We start from the raw sequence: 17,143 nt of genomic DNA on the forward strand, positions 1-17,143 counted from the left end.
GAAGTATTAGCAGTAAGGCAGAGAGGGTTCTCAGATGAGGAGCTGTTAAAAATGTATCGTTGTGGCCTTAAAGATTACATTCGCGAAGAATTAAAATTGCATAAACCCAAAACCATTGAAGAAGCTAGACACGCAGCCATAATTATCGAGCGGAAATATAAACTTCACAAAGCACCATATGCCAGTAACGACAACACTAACAGCTATTCCAAGGGGAAGGCAAGTAAACCCTCGTCAGAGAATACTAGCAAGTACGTTCACCCACCATTGTGAAATGAGGGGAAACAACAATCTAGTGTCAAAAGAAAAAAGGATGGCAAATGCTGGAAGTGCGGAGACAAGTATTACGCAGGACACAAATGCGCAACACAAAAATTGTACAACTGTGAAGCGGAACAAGAAGAGGAATCTTCAGAAGACAGCTATGACGAAGAGGGCAATGAAGAAAATGCAAACCCTAGTCCAGAATCAGAAGATATGCCACAAATTTCCCTAGCAGCCATCATAGGGACAGCTCAACCACAGACACTAAAGCTTAAAGTGTTGAAATTTGGTACCGGAGGACAGGTGGTTCCCTTAGGCTTTGATCTTTGGCCTAGGGAAAAGTGTCCAAAAGAATTTAATTTTTCTCCTAAAGTGACTTTATAATTTTATAAAGTTAAATCTAATTTAAAAGTGACTTTAAGTGATAAAGTTATTAAGTCTAATTTTAAAGTGACTTTTATAAAGTCAATGAAAAATTAGAAAGGAAAAGTGACTTTGGAAATAAATGACTAAGTGGGTCTTTATTAAAGTGGGGTGAATTAAAAAATAGAAAGTGAGATTTAAATGAGCATTTAATCTCAACCATTGATCTAAATCTATTTCAGCCATTGGATTTAGAGATCACCCAAAAGTCACTTGGATCACCCAAAAGTCACTTGGAGTTATATTAAAGGAGGAAAAGGTCATTCATTCTTTCATGAGCAGATTGGGAGAAGGAGAGCAAGAGAGATTTCTGAGCAGGAAAGAGAAGGAGACAGCAGCTTGGCACACATTCCAAGGCAGCAGTTGAGCAGATTTGTACAGCTGATTCAGCACATAGTGAAAGGCAGATTTTTGCACAAAAATCGATGAGCAGTTTGCTGATTTTTCTGCACACAAAACGGAGGTCGTACAGCATTTATTGCTGTCCTGTTTGCTGTAATTTCCAGATTGCTGTGAGGCACGGGAAAGGAGATAAGTTGTAAATTTGCTTGCTGATTTTTTGCTGAATAATTCTCACTGTAAAAAGACAATTTTCAGAAATAAAGAAGAGCTCTCAAACTGGTTTTCCCCAAGAGTTGTAGGGGGTTTTTCCAGGGTCAAGTTGACCAAAAATATCAGTGTTTTAATGTGTTTTAATGGCTGTTTTTAATTGCTGATTTTTAATTCTGCAATTTCCAGCATTCTGAAAAATTTCCAGAATTTGTGTTTTCAGCAATATTTATTTTTTTCAGTCTGTTAAATGTATGGTTATGGGAATGGGCATTTAACTACATGGGAGAAATAAGGAGAAACTGAAAACCGGGGTGGGAAAACAGAAATTTTTACATAAAGGTCACATCAAGAAGAAAAGCGTTATTGTTTTAGTAGACTCAGGAAGTACACACGACTTCATAGATGTCAATGTTGGCAAAAAGACTAAACATTTTTGCTTACCCAGTAGCAGATTTAAAAGTTATGGTAGCAAATGGAAAACATATAGATGGAGTAGGCAAGTACCATAAGGTTAAGTTGCAATTAAGCGACTACGCAATGGAGTCCAGTTTTTATACAGTTCCTCTAGGAGTAGATGTTGTTTTAGGTGTACAATGGTTAAGAACACTGGCACATATTCAGCAAATCACATAAAGCAGTTCATCAAATTCAAATGGGATGGAGGGAAATATAAGTTATTCGGGTTTTAGGCACCACCAACGCAAGTCATCTCCGCTCAATAGATGAATAAACTTATTCACAAGGGGGCACCAGCATTTGTCGCACAATGTCAACAGTTGGAGTTATTATCGATAGAAGGGACTCATTAGCGATCAGAAATTTCATCTTTGATTCATAAATAAGAGAAGGTTTTTCAAGATCCGCCAATGAAGTTACCCCCTGAGAGGCAAATTGAACACATTATCAAAGTCAAACCAGACTCAACACCAGTAAATGTTAAGCCATATCGTTATCCCCATCAACACAAGACAGAAATAGAACGCTTAATACAAGACCTGCTAAAGCATGGAATCATTACGAAAAGTAGAAGTTCATACGTTCCACCCGTAGTATTGGTCAGGAGGAAGGATGGATCCTCCGATTATGTATAGATTACAGAGCTTTAAACAAAATCACTATTAAACATAAGTTTATGATTCTGTTCAATGATGAAATGCTAGACGAACTACACTGTGCAGAATACTTTTCCAAATTAGATCTAAGATCAGGCTACTACCAAATACGAGTAAGGCTAGAAGATGTCAAAAAGACAGCATTCAAGACTCATGAAGGGCATTATGAGTTCAAGGTAATGCCATTTGGATTAACAAATGCACCAGCTACCTTCCAAACAACCATGAATGAACTCTTTCACCCTTATCTACGGAAGTTCGTATTAGTTTTCTTCGATAGTCTACAGTAAAACGTGGAAAGAACATCTTAAGCATCTGGAAGAAGTATTGTCTGTATTGGAAAAGAACTAGTTTTACGCCAAGCTATCAAAGTGTACATTTGGGCAAAAGGAAGTTGAATACCTAGGACATGTTATATCCAGGGAAGGAGTCCAAGTGGATCCCAACAAAATCAAGGCAATCAAAGAATGGCCCAAACCCAAGAACGTATCCAAGCTAAGAGGATTTTTAGGTTTAACCGGGTATTACAGAAGATTTATAAAAAACTATGCACATCTAACAGCACCCCTGACCAATTTGTTAAAGAAGAATGCTTTTCAGTGGAATGACCAAGCAGACAAGTGTTTTGAGAATTTAAAGGAAGTAATGTCAACCACACCAGTGCTAGCGACTCCTGACTTCTCCAAACCATTCGTAGTCGAATGTGATGCTTCTGGATTCGAAATTGGAGCCGTATTAATGCAGGACAACCACCCTATAGCATTTGAGAGCAGGAAGCTTAATAAACGAGAAGGCTTAAAATCAACATACCAAAAGGAGATGCTCGCCATCATACATGCTTTAACGAAGTGGCACCAATATTTGCTTGGGAGTAAATTTTCAATCCGAACCGACCACAACAGTCTTCAGTTCTTACTTCAGCAAAAGACATTATCAACAGAACAACAGAAGTGGATGGAGAAGTTGTCAGCTTTCGACTTAGAAATATTGCACAAGAAGGGAAAGGAGAATGTCGTAGCTAATGCACTCTCACGTAAGGATGACGACCACACAACATGTGTCGCCATGATAGTTGTTCCGGAATTGTTGGATGAAATTCAAGCCGAATATGCCAAGGATGAGGATTGTGACTCCATGATTAAGAATATCAGTCAGTATACCAACTTTGAGTGGAAGAATGACATCTTATGGTACAAGGGTAGAATTTACCTAACCCCCGCATCCAAATTTAAGATGAAAATACTAAAAAAGTCTCACAATTCCCCTACAGCCGAACATGTTGGATTCTATAAGACTTACTACAACATTCGACAGTCATTCTATTGGAAGGGTATGAGCAAGGAAATTCATAAATATGCTGCAAAATGTGATATTTGTCCAAGGAACAAGAGCAAAAATGTTCCAACTCCAAGATTGCTACAATCCCTACACATTCCATATCAGAAGTGGGAGGAGATTTCGATGGACTTTATTGAAGGACTACCTGCATCTGACGGAAAGGATAAAATATTTGTAGTAGTCGATAGGCTCACTAAATATGCCCACTTTATGGCTATTAAAAAGACTGACACAACTAAACAAATCATTGACGTGTTTTGTAAAAATATTTACAAACTACACGATTTTCCTAAGGTCATCGTCAGCGATAGAGATGTAAGGTTTAAAGGCAAATTTTGGAAGCAATTTTGTCACCAAGCAGGAATATCCCTCAACATGAGTTCGGCCTATCACCCCCAAACAAATTGGCAAACCGAAATCATTAATAAATGCTTGGAAACATATCTTCGTAATAGATGGCTACACCTGGCAGAATGTTGGTATAATACCACGTACCACACTTCAGCTAAAATGACACCTTTGCAAGCCTTTTATGGTTACAAGCCACCCGGGTGGAAAGACTTTGCACTCCTTGATTCCAGGGTACCAGCAGTTAAAGACCACCTAGGAGAAAGTCAAAGGATCATCAACTTACTAAAAGAAAATCTAACCATGGCTCGTAATCAAATGAAACAAGAAGCCGACCAACACCTCTCTGAAAGAGAGGCCGAGGAGGGAGATTAGGTCTTTGTTAGACTCCAACCTTATAAGCAACTATCACTAAAATAGCAAGGGAAGAATAAACTATCACCTAAATATTATGGGTCGTATCAGATAATCAAAAAAAAAAGTAGTGTAGCTTATGGCTTAAGGTTACCTGATAATTGTCAAATCCATAATACCTTTCATGTATCAAGTCTCAAGAGAGTATTAGGGCAAAACCAAATAGCACAAACAGAAATACCAGTGATCAATGAAGAAGGAAGTATAGTCCTCGAACCTGTTATGGCCTAAATCTACCTCAGGCTGAGAAAGGCAGGTCTAGGGTAACATCAAACCACGCTTAACCTGGTAGCTAGCCCTACCAGGTCAGGAGAGGGCTCTCTCCTTGTCAATCTCGGGAAATATGGCAAATAATGCAAGAGATGACTGATGTAAATACTAATTTTAGGCTAGGTATATGCTCAGAGAAGTTTGATTGATTTTAATGATTGTTTGTTGGTTCAGATGAGGAAGCTAGCTTTGGGTCCGGGAAATGAACTCAAATTTGCAGAGGCTTCTGTGGGGCGAGGTAGGCAAGTGTTTTAGCACTTTGAATTAGGCGTAATGGTGAGTCTAAAACTGGTGAGGAGTTGGAGAGGGCATGAAAATATCATGATTCCTTTTCAAACAGTAGAAAACATGTAAAACTAAATAAACCCTAAGGCAAAGCACTGAAACATCAACGAATTCCACCTTTTTACTTGATTCATTTAGTTATGCAGAAAAAGAGAGAGATAATGGCACACATAAACATATGATAAACTGAATCACAGAGGAGAAAACAATACTAATTCACCTTGCCACAAGAATCCCACAAAATGCTGCAAAACCTTGGTCTATTTCCTTGCCAAACTACAAAAGTGATGTACAATAGTGCTCAAAGCATCCACAAGAGTCCAACCTTGACAAATGACTGAAAAAACACATGATATAGACATCCAAACCACCTGTGCTATCCATCAGGGGTCGAATCCATGAGAAAAGGGGTGGTTTCAACCATATCTAAACTAGGAACACAAAAGTAGGCAGTGGAACAGCTTGCCTCTAAAACTTAGGAAACCAATTCATTACAGCTCAAAACCACCTACAACTGATGTATCTACCTCCTTGAGTCAATTTTCATCATTTTTACATCATATTACATCATGAATTTGACCATGAGAGAGAAAAAGTCAAACTGGTAGAAAACTAGGTGAAATTCTGAGCAAACAGGCAAAATTGGCAAATTTTCCTCCTATGCATAGCGCCATTTTTCTGTGCGTAGCGCTTTTTCTAGGCCACTTTTGGAAGGCTTCCCGAAGTCCAAATCAGGTGCAGGATAGCTCATTGGAAAGCTTGGTGAGTCTACTTTCTGGGACAACTTGAATTTTTTGATTTGGAGTCCATTTGCCCCTCCAAAAATGCAATCTCCCAAGATTGCTTCCTGTGTGGCCAAAAAGTGGCAGAGAGGGCATTTTTTTAGTGTTTTTGGCCCTTTTGGAGGTCCAAAACTTGTCAAAACTTCACAGCCATTTCTGAGCATGCATAACTTTTCATGGTGATTCCAAAAATGTAAAGTTTTTTGCAAATGGAGGCCCCCATCAAAAGCGTAGCGCCACATGTTGAAAAAACCTGTTTTTTGCCTCAAAAAATTCAAAAATGACAAAAACTTCACCAAATTTCTTGAAATTTGGCATGAGTGATCCTTATCAGGTGCTTTGATGAGCCAATGAGGCTTCAGCCAAGATCTTGAGCTTATCTTGCTCTTTCTTGTTCCTCAAAACTATTCTTAGCTTGGCCTTTAGCCTCTTTGTCCTCGCATGTTCTCCTTGATCATTTGCAACTCCATAATAGTTTGTTTGTCCTCCAGTTGTTTGTTCTCCTGCCCTAGAAAGCTAATGATCCATTTGGCCTTCTCTTTGCTACTTCTGTCTCTCCATGGAACTATCACTGAGGGTTTCTTCCTCCATTTCATACTCATTGTCCATCTCCATTGTTTCCATTGGTTTTGAAAAATGTGATTATATATGAATGTTTTGTGGATAATAGTATGGAATAGGATAGAGGAATGGAATGAGCAGAGTGTATGGGGGAGGGAGTGTGGAAATGTATGTGTGAACAGGGTTTAGGGATGAGTACGTTTTAGGGAGAGTGAGTAGAGTTTGATGATGTGAGTAGGACTTGTAGGGTTTGGGAAGTAGTGTAGGGTTTGGGAGAGTGGGTAGGGTGAGTGCCAATGGGAGAGGGAAAGAGGAAGGGATTTAGGGAAATTTAGTGCATGGGCATGGGATGCAGGAAGATAAACACAAGGGAGTTAAAACAGCAAAAAACACAAAACCCTATGCAAGCTTGGCAAGACAATTTTGGAGGCAACTAGGGTTTCATTTTTAGACATTCAAATCACCACCATGATGAAAAAAATCTCTTGTTGGGTCAGATGAGAGGATTTACTTACTTGTTGAGAGGTTAGTTGTGAAATTGGAGGCTTGTGAAATCGATGAAATGTGAATTGGAGCTCATCCAGCAGATGCGTAGCGCTTCCTCCCAAGTGCGTAGCGCACGACCAATTTCCAATGTAAAACCTGCGCCCGGTGCGTAGCACCAGGCAGGTGCGTCGCGCCAGGCAGGTGCGTCGCCCCAATGCCTAGGTGCGTAGCGCCGGTGAAAATTTGAATTTTTGCTGCAATTTCCTTCTTTCTCCCACAAAATGCGATTTTCTCCCTTTTGCTCTCTCTCTCTTGCACAAAATGAAGTCTTCAAACACCAAGAAGAACTTTATATTCTCTTGATTTAATTTTTCCTTTACAAACCCACTTTTCTAAAGTCCTTTTCACTTTGCTTTTAAAAACCCTGTTTTTCATTTTGCAATTTGACTCTTTTGATCATTTGATGAACTGATGCTTTGATGTTTTTGTTTCTTGCAGTGGCTGGAGTTGGCAAGGTGACCAAGGGCAGTAGCTGAAGCTTATTACATATGAAAACATTGAAATTACATAAAATTTGTACATAAAATAGAGAAAACCCTGTTTTCACGTACATAAAATAGAAAAACCCCTGTTTTCACCTCAAAACAAAGTTTTGAGGTAAAAACCCTTTATGCAGCATATCATCAGTGAAATTTGTAATTTTATGAACTTATTAGACATCCTCATGTGCCTGCTGACCTCTTATTGAGTTTTTGAAGACCATGGTGGCAAACCCTAAACCTAGTGAAACCTAAAACCCCTAAAATGACTTTTGCAAATGGAATGAAATAAAATGACAGTAAATGACCTGAACATGTGAAAATAGGCCAGCAGGGAAATGACATGAGGGAAATTTGACAAAGAACCACTACCATCAGTTGATCCATGACCTAATGGAATACAGTTGATCGGATGAGACACCTAATATGCATGCAAAAGGAGAAATTTGATCGCTGATGGAGGGATGAAGATATCTAACAAAACCTAAAGGTATACTCGCTACCCGAGAAAAAGTCTTACGGTCCAGGACAATAAAGGAATACATCATCAAATGGAAGAGGTTACCAGAGGAAGGCTCGTCTTGGGAATCAGAACGTTTTCTTCATCAACACCCAAACCTACCTATGCTTTGAGGACAAAGCATCTTAAGGGGAAGGCAATGTTATGAATTTAAATTCATAAAAATTATTAAAAATATTAAATATTATCTAAATTAATAAATGATTAATTATAATCAATTAATTAGCAATTTATTAGTTAAATGAAGAGACATTAGTCCCAAGGGATATGTCTCTCTGATTAGGCATGGCTAGTCAACTCCTATTAAAGGAGCACCGCCTCAACCTTGTATTCGTCATTCGAATTTTTATCAATTAAATATATATATTACATTCAAAAATCATCTGGTGTATTGTTAACAGTCAAATAGAAAATTAGAAATTTAGATTTCTAACAAGGCTTGTTGATTAAAGTAGATTTCTCTTACTTGTTTATTACTTGTGAAGATTTGTTGGCTTATCAAATTTTTGTTTTCTTCTTCATCAAGCAATTACCAAAAATACAAAACATGAAGATCACAAGAGACAAAGAACACAACGATGTAGGCAAAACCCTACAAGGAGGAAAACCCAAACAATCCTCTTCTTATAGAATCAAATCAAAGTGAAATATCCAAGACCCAAAAACCAAGACCAAGATTGCCACAAAGACCCCAAGTCAACCCTCCTTCAAGTCTCTTCAATAAGTCAAAGTCAACAAAAGTCAATGCTGTTCAAACTTCTAAAATCTGGTCAATTCCTGAAATTTCGGACCCCTGAAATTTCAAGCCTGCAGTACTTCAGAAAAATTCACAGAACTAAGGCAGAAAATTTGTCTTTTCTCTCTCCTTTTACTTCCTTGAACCTTCTCTCTCCTTTGACTGCGGCTGAATATCTTCTTCTTCTTGGCACATAAAGCGATGCAATGATGAATGATCAAATGAGGTTGAGCTATCTTATATTTATACATGTCCAGGAGGTCGAATGGTTGCCTCTTTAGGCCGACTTGTCCAAGAGGTCTGACTTGATCTGTGGTTGACAAATCGACTCTTCTTGGCTCAATAAATAATTTTTATTTTTCATACAAGTCCAAATGGGACTTTGACAAGTATATTTGTTTAACTCATGACAAATTTTCTTTTGACTCAAATAACCCTACAAGCATGAAGAACATGCTTTGACTAATGAAAATAATAATGATAAATATTATTATTTTTCTTCTTTTTGCTTTTATATGAATAATGAAATACATATTGATACAAGTACAAAGATAATTATGAATACCGAACCTAGTTACATTTCCAACAACAGTTATATCCCATATTGTTTAGTGGAGATTCAAGAGTCAAAACATAACTTCAACAGTTATAACAAAAACCACATACATAAATAATAAGAATGTAATGTCCACCCCGAATTGAGGGCTTATGGAGGACTTAATAGCCTATCAAACTCCATAGGCTATAGTCTTCTTAAAGGAGTAAAAACCCAATTTTCCCTATGTTGGGGCAACATTGGGCAAAGTTTGGGTTGGTTGGGGCTAAACTAGTGGTTACACACACATTGTTGGAGCCCATGGAAAATGTATAAATAGAAGAGGGTTGAGACCAAATGACACATTATGTTATGGATCAATTCATCTGTCTTCTTTAGCTTAGCTCTGAGGGTTTTAAGACCCCTTCTTCCCAATCAATTTCGGTGGTGCAAGATTCCACCCTAGTTGATAAATCTCTTTGCATTTTGTATCTCTCTATTTGTTCTGGCACAGGGTTTCTCTTCCTCTAGAGCAGCAAAGTCTTTTCTTCACCTAGAAGCAGGTTGAGTTCTTTTCAGATCTAGAATCTGAGCAGATCTTCAAATTCTATGAATAGGTCATCAACCATACATTAGACGGATTTTTCTGGGAACAACAGAAATATAGAACCTGAGGTCATGTGAATTATAGAAGGTTGAGTATATACGCATTACAGTGGCCTGAAAGCACATAAAAAAAGGAAGACCAGCATCCTGAGAGAAACGAGGGTTTAATCTCCAAGCAGGGGTCCTGAGACACTTCGCAAAGGTCTTTTCTGTGGCACTAGTGGAAGGCCAAATATATCCGAAGGGCCTAAATCCAAATCGGTGGCAGAAATTTATGGCGGCAGACCACTCCTGTGGTTCCTGAACGTTTCAGACAGTTTCGGGGTCTCCATCAAGGACAGGAACAGCGCCGAGACAGTTGGAAATCATTCGCTGGAACTGGGAGGTAGGATTCTTCTGAGGCAAATTGATGAACGAACAAGGAACAAGGCACCCACAACTACTTTCTGAATTTAGTCGCACCTCAGAAGTTCGCACAGAAAGGCAAGGATTTGTTCTGAAATAGACAGGGTTCCTCACTGATCAGATTAATGTAGTATAATTCGGGTATGTTGTGTAATTGTCAAGTCTGTTGAGTCCAGAATAGTTGGATCTGTATTGAAAGCTGATCAAATTGACGTAGTATACTTCAGGTCTGTATAGTAATTGCCAAGCCTGTTGAACTCAGACTCCAGAGTAGTGGGATCTGTATTCGAACTGATTTAACAGTGGAATTTGGACCGATTGAACACTACTGTATCTTTGAATGGTTGAAGTATTTATTGTATTGTGGACAGTAAATATTGGAAACTATACTTTGTGCTGAACGGCTGAATAGCTTGTGAATAAAAGAAATTTGCTGTACTTCTTAAGAATCCCTAACCAGAATAAAACCCTAGGAGGAAAAAATTGCACTAGTATACTACAAAGAATATCTATTGTTTGTTAATTTTTAAATGCTAGTTCACTAACCCACAAACATTCTACATATTAATCCAAACAAAATGAAGTCTCAAAAGTGTTATCTCAATCAAAATAAAAGATACCTCTTGCGATGTCTTAGAAGAGCACAAAGTAACTTGCAACAAGTAGCAAACAACTCTACTGACATTTTACTCTCCGCAGCAAAACCACATTCCACAACCATGGTTGCTTTCGTACAATCTATTTGTTGATGTGGCAAAGACATCTTGCATGGTGTTACATACTGGGTGGATTTGAACTGACAAAAATGTTGAAAAAGTACCGCTGGAAATGCCAACGATTGTGCCACATGACTAGCATTCATCGGAAAGACTGCATGCCTTGATGCTAATTTTGATAATATTTCAACACATGCTAAAATGACAAATGCCGGATTGACATAATCACCATCTTGACACTGATCCAAGCCACTTTCAAAGAAAACATGTGGTCCTTGGAGGTGTAAAAGAATATTTAGTAAAGCTGCAACAAAGCTTGAGCTGTATTTTGCAACCAACTTCAACCGTTTTGGACCTGCAGAGGAACATCAAACATATGTAATTTGGCATCAGCATCCAACATTAATGCTTGATAACATATGATATTTGGGCATCAATAATTAATATAATCAGACACAACAGCAAATCAATCAAAACACTATCAGCAAGTCCATTTAGCATTTACAACTGGATATAGAATCTACTTGTATTTGCCCTTATTTTTAGGCAATAAATTGACTACTTTACAGTGCCAACTACTTTATTCTATTAATTGATACTTCGTTCGAATTTTGAGGTTTTTAAAGATGAACTTGATCAGTACTTGTACCAACTAACTTATGTTACAAATCTATTCGAAGTGATTGCAAGAGCAATGACCATAAATCCATCACATCAAGTGTGGAAATTGTCCCCTGGAGACTCCTCATGGAGTCTCCCAAGCCTTATTCTTTACCTATGGACACAAGGATGTCATCCTCCATTTATTAGATATTAATCTCTATATCTCTCCATGATTGAAATATGCAAGCTTAAGCTTGTCCTTTCATCTTGCACTTTATTCTCTCAACCAAGCTTGTTAGACCTGGACTCAGGAATGACTTAACAAGACAACCACTTAGAAGTGACACAGAAACTCGAAAAACTTGACACTAGACTTGGGAATAAAAGTTAGCATTGGTCATCGAGATTGTATTTGGTCACCAACTTTGTTCAAATTTAGCAGGTGTACCGTGTGAATGATCTTTTGGAGTTTAGTAATAGATAGTTATTTAGTACGTTGCACAAGAACTCATCCCCACACTTAGCAAATGCATCCCTTGAGTCTCTCCATCCTTGGGGACTTGGACACTATACGGGGGAGTCCCCAAGGACAGATGGGGACTGCCCCAATGTCTCCTAGATGTTTATTGCCAAAAACAAAGAGATATGGAAGATGTCCCTTTGTGGTTTTAAGGACATATGGATGTCCTCCTTCTTAAAATTGGCATACACACCGCACCAATTCTCCAAGTAAAATATTCACTCATTCATTCGATAAAAGCATGAAAAATATTGTGTACGTAATGCATGTCAAAATAGTGTGTAGTGTCTTTTTGTAATCGAGGATATTTGCAACAACGATTTTGACTCCCATTTTTGGTAGATTCTTCTCCATCATATCTACAATTTTTGTGAAGTTCAAATATCCACCTCCCCTAAATTCAATACAACATAGGAATTCGAGAATTGATAAGTATGGTATGGAACATCCATTTCACTCCACATTGCAAGTTTATATGAAAGATATGGAAACAAAGGAAAAACAAAAAATGTCCATGTAAGACAAAAAGAAAAATTCAACAGCTCTCAAGGTAACACATAGGATGTGATGAAGCTCTTATTCAACTCATATTCATTTACATATATGCACATGATCAACAAAGATGGAGGTATGTCCTAGAGCATACAATGATGTTGCTTCCTTATATTATGATAATTAACTTCTAAATGGGTGGACTCATTAAACACATAAGGGTTCTATGCAAAGCTGTGAGCATCGGCATCAGAATAAAATCAGCAAGGGTTCTAAAAACCAAAAAATCGTAAAAATAGGGAAAATATCAGTAAAAATCGACAAACATTGACAAATTTAATATACCATCAAAATATCGGTAAAAATCGACAAACATCGGCTACCCAAAAAAATTGTGATTTCGCGATAAAATCGAGATGTTATCAAGATGTTCACAACACTGGAACTTCTATGTACATAACAATTGGGGAAACAATCATTCGTTGATTTTATTAGCACTTCCTCATGTTGTACTCATAATGATGACCTCATGATATGACCCACAAGCCACTCATGAAGTAATCACATCATTGATACATAATAATTATTCCATCAAGCATATGCATAAGTCACTAAAGGACAAAATATATCACAATGACTTATTTAGGGCTAACAAGTACCCACTCCTCTATACTTCAGTGTCTCACTCAACTAGTGAATAGTTGATAGAATAGACACCATAGATGAAATGAAAACTCATCAAAGCCCAACAACCTTCACATGCAGAAGCAATGAAATGTTCTATGAGACAGAAGCAATGTCACATGGTTCGGGTTCGAATTAGAATTCGATTACAATTAAGTTCGATTCGAGTTCGAATTTTTCGATGAGGTTCGTATGAGGTTTTCCATTAGGTTCGTTCATGTATATAATTTAAAAATATATACATAACAATTAAAATTACATAAATCTTTTATATTCATTTATAATTAATATATATTTATCATTTTTATCATAAACTATACCAATAAATTTATAATTTTCCATAAATAGAAGTTATATTAATTTATAATATTTAAAATAACAATACCCTAATTTCGTTAATGTAGTATAATGTAATATATATTAAAAATAATTCTTGTAAAAATATATAATTTTTAAATTATGTTAACTTATCTTTGCACATAGTAATTTTATAATTACGATATGGTAATATTTGAACTGTTCATAGCATTATTAATCGCAATATTGGTATATTGCAGAGATAACTGAGATGATGTTTATAATTCATATATTCGATGGAGCTAATTCACATATTTGATTGAGATCATGTTAATAATAAACATATCCCACAGCATAGTTGCGGGGGAGCGCCCCCCCCCCACCCGAACCCGCTCCCGAATCGCGCTCCGGGTGGGAGCGGCTCTGGAGTGGCTTGGGAGCACGCTCCCGAAAAAAATTTGCACTCCCTGCCATTTTCGGGAGCGTTTCAGGGAGCGGTCGCTCCGTTGCTCCAGGAGCGATTTTTAACGCCCGGGAGCGATCGGGGAGCGATCGCTCCCGGGCATTAAAAAATCGCTCCGGGAGCGTTTCGACGGGCGCCAGGAGCGATCCGGCGGAAAAGAAATCCACGGACGCCAAAAAAAAATCCAATTTTAAAAATTTTCTTTTGTTTTAAAAGCCCAATGGGCCTAAAAAAATTTCATTATCACTTCATTGAGCAAGAGCAAGAGCAAGAGCAAAGGAGCAAGGAGAAGCGAGGAGCAAGTGCTGAGGAGTGAGGAGCAAGTGCTGAGGAGCGAGGAGCAAGCCTGCAGAGGTAAGTAACTTAGTAATTTAGTTAGTTTAGTCAGTTTAATTTAGTTAAATAGTAATTTAGTTAATTTAATTTAGTTTAATGAGTTTAAAAATCATGAATTTAAATTAAATTAATAAATTAAATTAATTAATCCCAATAAATTAAATTAATTTGCAGATTCAAGAATCAAAACCCTACAAACATCAAACACCATGGACCTGGCTATATTTCTTGGCATTTTCCTCTTCCTGGTCCCTTTTATGGTTATTATGGTGCTGGAAAGTAGGAAACGGAGGGGCCAAACTGAAGAGGGGGATGAAGAAGCTGGAGAAAGTCAAATTGGTGAAAACCCCGGTGAGGAGGAGCTGGAGGAGGGTGAACATGACCCTCAAAAAACTAAACAAGACCAAACCCCAATGTGGAAATATGTTAACAGAGCTGAAACAGGGAGAGGGGGTGGAACCACTAAATTTCATTGCCCCCATTGCAACACTGATTACACAGCTTCATACACCCGTGCTAGAAGACACCTCTGTGGGAAAAGGCCATGGGATGGAGACAAACAAATAGGAATCAAAACTTGTACAGCGGTGTCAGCAGCGGATAGAGCCAAATACATAAGGGAAGAGGAGGAAGCCCAATACAAATCAAAAAAATCAAGGGATTTCTTTGAACCAAGCTCACAATCACAAAGAACTCCTTCAGCATCCTCCCAAGGTAGTGGATATGGAGGCACAGGGTCATCATCTTTAAGGCGTAGAACCATATCAGATTTCCTTGATGAGGGGTGTAGGAATGATGTGGATTCAAAGGTTTACAGGTTTCTCTATGCATGTGGGATACCATTCAATGTTCTTCGCTCACCTTATTGGCACGAAATGGTTTCTGCCATAAATGATGCCCTTAAAGGATACAAGAGCCCTGGGTATGACAAGGCAAGAACCGTTGGCCTTGATCATGAAAAAGCAAAAATATCACATTCTTTGAATAGAATGACAAGTTCTTGGACTGACCATGGGATGTCTATTGTATCTGATGGATGGACAAATGTAAAAGGCAAGCCATTGATAAGTGTTCTTGCTGTGTCTGTTAGTGGTCCCATCTTTCTAACTGCACATGATTATTCAGACAAGTTCAAGACCGCCATCAACATTGCAGAAGCATTACTTGAAACAATTGAGCGTATTGGGCCATACAATGTCATCCAAGTCATCACTGATAATGCTCCTAATTGTAAGGCAGCGGGAGCAATTATTGAGGATAAATACCCCAACATATTTTGGTCTGGATGTTTGGTTCACACATTGAACCTTCTGTTGCATGATATTTTCAAGAACAAAAATGAACAATACCAATGGATTGGTGATTTGTACAAGAAAGGAAAACAAATGATAAAATTTATTACAAATCATAGCAATACCCATGGCCTTTTCCACAGTCACTCGAGATTGGAGTTGTTGAAGATTGCGAAGACCAAATTTAGTAGCTATTACCTCACCTTCAGGCGCCTTTTGAAGGTAAGAGAGACATTGGCTAGCATGGTATCAAGTCCACATTGGCAGGTATTAAAGGAAAGGGCTACAAATGCAGCTGACATGGGAAGTTTTGAAATGGTGGAGGAGGCCGCTCTTGATGGTCAGTTTTGGACAAGTGTGAGGCATGTATTGGATTTCACCAAGCCCATTTATCACATGATTCGATTTGCAGATACAGACAAACCAGTGATTGGCGAGGTGTATGAGCAGATGGATACCATGTTGGGGGAAATAAAAGATATTGTTCATAACAGAGATCCCAACTTGTACAAACTGATTCATGATTGTGTGTGTGAATGGTGGAATAGACTTAATCTTCCACTACATTGCTTGGCGTATATCCTTACGCCAAAATACTACTCTACATCTTGGTTGGGCCAACCTGCAGCAGGGGGTGGGGTTAGGACCAAACCCCATTTAGATCCAGAGGTAACTAAAGGATATTTGGAAGCATTAGAAAAGCTGGTACCTGACAGGGAGGAATGTGCAGCTGTGCGCTTTGAAATAGGCAGATACTTCAGTGGCACTGGTTTGTATGGTAACTTCCATGCAATGGACGACAGAGATAGATTTGATACTCTCACAATGGTGGGAAACATATGGCAGCCACGGACTTTTGCCAAAATCGGCAAAAAAAGTTCTTTCACAGGTTGTAAATACTTCTTCTACAGAGAGGTGTTGGAGCACCTACAGCTACATACATAATGTGAAAAAAAACAGACTCAATGAAAACCGAGCAGAAAGCTTGGTTTATGTGCACTACAACTTGAGGTTGTTGAGTCATTACTGTGATCGGGCTTATGAGGATCCCACGTATAAAATTTGGGACAATCACCCAGAGGATGACAATTTGGAGGATGGCATTGTACATATTGAAGAACTAGAAGAGGAACTTGTAAGGGATGAAGATGAAGCAGCTGCAGCAGCCCTGCCACCTCCACCTCCACCTCCACCATCCAGTAGCAGTGCTCGAGGTCCAAGTCTTGTTCCTTTGCTGTCTACACCCTCATGTGGAGGTTCTAGTTCTGGTCGTCGGTCTGTGCGGAAGACTCCTAGAAGACCACCACGACCTGCTTATACTCCTGGAGACTCTCGTGGCAAGGGCCACATGTAGATTTACAGTTTACTTGTCTTTTTTAGTTTCTATTAGACTTTAGTTTTCATAACTGTGGAGTTTTGAGTCCTTGACTCTTGACTCTTGACTCTTTCATATCATAATGATATTTTTTGTAGACAATATATCACTATGACAATGAAAATTTGAAGTTTGAAGTTGGGCCTTGGCAATTATAACTCATTGGTAATGATGTGAATTATGAATATG

At 38.3% G+C, this 17,143-nt stretch overlaps 1 protein-coding gene across 3 annotated transcripts in view; it reads right to left on the reverse strand.

The window, feature by feature from the left end:
• Positions 1-17,143, reverse strand: part of LOC149141845 (Urb2/Npa2 family protein) — a 257,141-nt gene that overhangs the window by 154,615 nt on the left and 85,383 nt on the right. For all 3 annotated transcript variants that reach the window (XR_016264824.1, XR_016264825.1, XM_089449600.1), the window contains exon 6: positions 10,797-11,247. Coding sequence is in view for 1 of the 3 variants with exons in the window: in XM_089449600.1 (XP_089305726.1) it covers positions 10,797-11,247 (451 nt within the window). In the remaining 2 variants the exon portion in view is untranslated. The remainder of the gene's footprint in view (positions 1-10,796; positions 11,248-17,143) is intronic.

Source organism: Pinus tabuliformis, chromosome X, assembly GCF_031772625.1.
Source record: "Pinus tabuliformis cultivar Carrire ecotype Pingquan chromosome X, CPIR1, whole genome shotgun sequence".
Lineage (NCBI taxonomy): Eukaryota > Viridiplantae > Streptophyta > Pinopsida > Pinales > Pinaceae > Pinus > Pinus tabuliformis.